General features: G+C 67.3%; 1 protein-coding gene across 1 annotated transcript in view; it reads left to right on the forward strand.

The window, feature by feature from the left end:
• Positions 1-1,189: 1,189 nt before the first annotated feature.
• SCNN1D (sodium channel, non voltage gated 1 delta subunit) overlaps positions 1,190-3,525 on the forward strand; it is a 4,568-nt gene continuing 2,232 nt past the window's right edge. Inside the window, exons 1-7 of the mRNA XM_012001976.1 lie at positions 1,190-1,279; positions 1,536-1,888; positions 2,270-2,477; positions 2,580-2,770; positions 2,949-3,037; positions 3,114-3,277; positions 3,380-3,478. Of these exons, the coding sequence (XP_011857366.1) occupies positions 1,818-1,888; positions 2,270-2,477; positions 2,580-2,770; positions 2,949-3,037; positions 3,114-3,277; positions 3,380-3,478 (822 nt within the window). The 5' untranslated portion in view covers positions 1,190-1,279; positions 1,536-1,817. The remainder of the gene's footprint in view (positions 1,280-1,535; positions 1,889-2,269; positions 2,478-2,579; positions 2,771-2,948; positions 3,038-3,113; positions 3,278-3,379; positions 3,479-3,525) is intronic.

Raw genomic sequence — 3,525 nt, forward strand, 5'->3', positions numbered from 1 at the left:
GGGGGCTCCCACAAGGTACCAGGGGCTGGGTTGGGGGGTCTCCTTCCGATGCCTGGCCCTGTGTGCCATCAGGAACAGTATTGCATCATGGCGATGGGGCAGGTCATCCCTGAGTGCCTCCTTACCCTGGAAAGGGCTGTGTCCCATTGGGGGTACATAGTGTGTGCTGGAGAGACCCTGGGAGAACACTGCAGACACTGCGCGTCCAGGCGTCGCGCACCCCATGGGTTGCCCACACGTGAACACATGTGTTGGCCACGTGACACGGCACAGAGGCAGGTGGGGTGGAGGGACCAGCGTCGTCCTGTCTCACACACACGCACGCACGTGCACATGCAGGGTGGGGTCTGGCTCCTCTCTGACTGGGGGTCCAGGCCCTGCCTCATCTGAGAAGCCCTGGGGGCCCTGACTGGCCCTCCAGACCCCAGTCCAGAGCTCCCGCTTCTCCTGGCCTGGCAGCCCCCGCTATGGGGGATGGTGCTGCCCTGTCTATGCGCCAGGTGGAGATGAGGAGTGGGGACTGGAGTCAGACTTTCCGAGCCTCTTAGCCTCCCTGCTCAGAACGGCCGGGGGGACGCAGAGTGAGCAGAGCCATGTGCCCGCTGGTGGAGCTCCTGGCCAGGCTGCCTGGAGGCCTGTGGGGGCCACACACCCGAGGGCAGCCACCTCCACCCAGTGTCCGCAGGCCCCGAAGCTTCTGGCTCGTTCTAGCACCTCCCCAGAGTACTCAGTGCAGGCCTGGGCAGTGGGACAGGGCTGAAGCCTCACAGACCCAGACCAAGACGGACAGTGTGAAAATCCTGAAGGAGTCGTCGTGGTGTGAATCCGCACGTCTGTGGCCCCTCGAAGCTGGCTGCGGGAGCTGGGCCTATCCCAGGACCCCAGAGCCTCCAGCACAGGACTGGGCAGGCAGTGGCTGGGTTTCCTGGGGCCCTTGTGTCTCCACAGCCCGCCTCGGCATTCAGCTCAGTGGGGCCACCCTGGGCCACAGTGCCGAGCAGTGTCCAGGCCAGACGCTTCCCGGACTTGGCTGGACGGGCCTGGCACAGTCAGTCCTCAGCAGGCCACACTGGGGGCTGGGGCGGGTGCAGCCATCAGGGGCAAGAAGGGCAAGCCTTCCCCAGGGCCCCAGGGCCCCAGACCCCCATGCTGGGCCCATGGACACGCTACAGTCCTTGCCTTTTGGGTGGATCACCTGGGCCTGTGGCTCCCCAGAGGCCACCTGTAGGGACGGCAGCACAGACCCACTCAGCGCAACCCTGCCTGCAAACAGGGCCAGGCAGGGCCTGGACACTCTGTTCTCTGAGTCCTGCTGCCCCAGCAGCTCAAACTCAAACTCAGCTCCTACACTAACACGTGCCAGGGCGGGTGTATCCGGGGAGAAGGGCGCAGCGTGGGAGCACCCTGCGAGGGGCTTGTCCGAGCAACCAAGCAGGCAGGGCGGGGCACGGGTGGCTGAGGGACACGACAGGCCAGGGTGGGGAGGCCTGAGTGGCTGCAGGCTGGGCCCTGCTGAGGCCGCTTTTTACACGCAGGGTGCAGCCCAGACGCCCCCCAGGCTGGGGCCACCATCAGCACCACCGCTGCCGCCCAAGGAGGGGCACCAGGAGGGGCTGGTGGAGCTGCCCGCCTCATTCCGGGAGCTGCTCACCTTCTTCTGCACCAACGCCACCATCCATGGTACCATCCGCCTGGTCTGCTCCAGCAGGAACCGCCTCAAGACGACATCCTGGGGGCTGCTGTTCCTGGGAGCCCTGGTCACACTCTGCTGGCAGCTGGGGCACCTCTTGGAGCATCACTGGCACCGCCCGGTCCTCATGGCCGTCTCTGTACACTCAGAGCGCAAGCTGCTCCCGCTGGTCACCCTGTGTGACGGGAACCCACGCCGGTGAGGGCCAGGGCTGTCGGCAGGAGGGGCGGCCGCCCCAGCTCCTCGCCCCTGTGACCGTCCCTGACCAAAGCCCCACTGGCCCCTGTAGCCGAGGAGGGGGCTCGGTGTGGTCAGTGCCACCCTGGAGGGACACCGGGCCTCGGGAGCCTGGGAGGAGAGGTGGGGGAGGGTGGAGCGTTCCGGAAGGAGGGAAGATGGGAGGGGCTGTGAGCAGGCTGGACTCTGGGGCCGACCTCCAATTCCAGCTCCGGGTCCAGCTCACCCCGCTGGGCATCCTGAGTGGGGGAGGCACTGCTGTCCCGACAGCATGCACTGGGATGCTGGAGCCAATGTGGGGCCCCGGGCCGGTGACTCTGACTCCAGGGCCCTGCTTCCCAGGCCGAGTCTGGTCCTCCGCCATCTGGAGCTGCTGGACGAGTTTGCCAGGGAGAACATTGACTCCCTGTACAAGGCCAACTTCAGCAAAGGCAGAGATGCGCTCTCCGCTGCCGTCGCCCGCCGCGAGCCCCGCTTCCACCTGGACCGGGAGATCCGTCTACAGAGGCTGAGCCACGCGGGCAGCCGGGGCAGAGTGGGGTTCAGACTGGTGAGTGTCCCAGCCAGGGCCTGTGGCCATCAGGGCCTCGAGTGGGGAGCGGGGCCCGCACTGCTGCTGGCCACAGAGCTGACCCTCCGTCCCCTCCCCCAGTGCAACAGCACGGGCGGCGACTGCTTCTACCGCAGCTACGCGTCCGGTGTGGCGGCCGTGCAGGACTGGTACCGCTTCCACTATGTGGACATCCTAGCCCTGTTGCCCGCGGTGTGGGAGGACAGCCACGGGCGCCAGGACGGCCACTTCGTCCTCTCCTGCAGTTACGACGGCATGGACTGCCAGGCCCGGTGAGTGCGGCGGGCGGGGGCCACTCCCTCCGTCCCGCCCCCCCAGAGCATGGCCACACCCCTGGGGTTCCTCGGGCTGAATGCTGGGAGCCCCCCAAGGCTGGCCACGGCCCCTCAGACCAGCGTGATGGATGCAGGTGGCCAACATTCAGGGTCTGAGCTCGGCGTCTCATACCAGGCAGTTCCGGACCTTCCATCACCCCACCTATGGCAGCTGCTATACGGTTGACGGCGTCTGGACAGCTCAGCGCCCTGGCATCACCCACGGTGAGTGCCAGCCCCTGGCCTGTGTGGGGGCAGCGGTGTAGGTCAGGTGGCCTCACACCAGCTCTCGGCCTCCCAGGAGTCGGCCTCGTCCTCAGGGTTGAGCAGCAGCCTCACCTCCCTCTGCTGTCCACGAGGGCCGGCGTCAAGGTCATGGTTCACGGCCGTAACCACACGCCCTTCCTGGGGTACCACAGCTTCAGCGTCCGGCCAGGGACGGAGGCCACCATCAGCATCCGAGAGGTGAGCCGGCCTCTGCAGCCCACCTCCGGCCCGGGCCTCCTGCCCAACCTGGGCTTTGGGGGGTGGGGGCAGGGCCCCTGGAACTGAAGCGTCCCCTCCCAGGATGAGGTGCACCGGCTCGGGAGGCCCTACAGCCACTGCACGTCAGGCGGGGAGGGCGTGGAGGTGGAGCTGCTACACAACACCTCCTACACCAGGCAGGTGAGGCTGGGCTGGGGGGCGCGAGGGGGGTGAGGCTGGGCTGACGG

The sequence above is a fragment of the Mandrillus leucophaeus genome, unplaced genomic scaffold (assembly GCF_000951045.1).
Source record: "Mandrillus leucophaeus isolate KB7577 unplaced genomic scaffold, Mleu.le_1.0 Scaffold672, whole genome shotgun sequence".
In the NCBI taxonomy this organism is placed as follows: Eukaryota; Metazoa; Chordata; class Mammalia; order Primates; family Cercopithecidae; genus Mandrillus; species Mandrillus leucophaeus.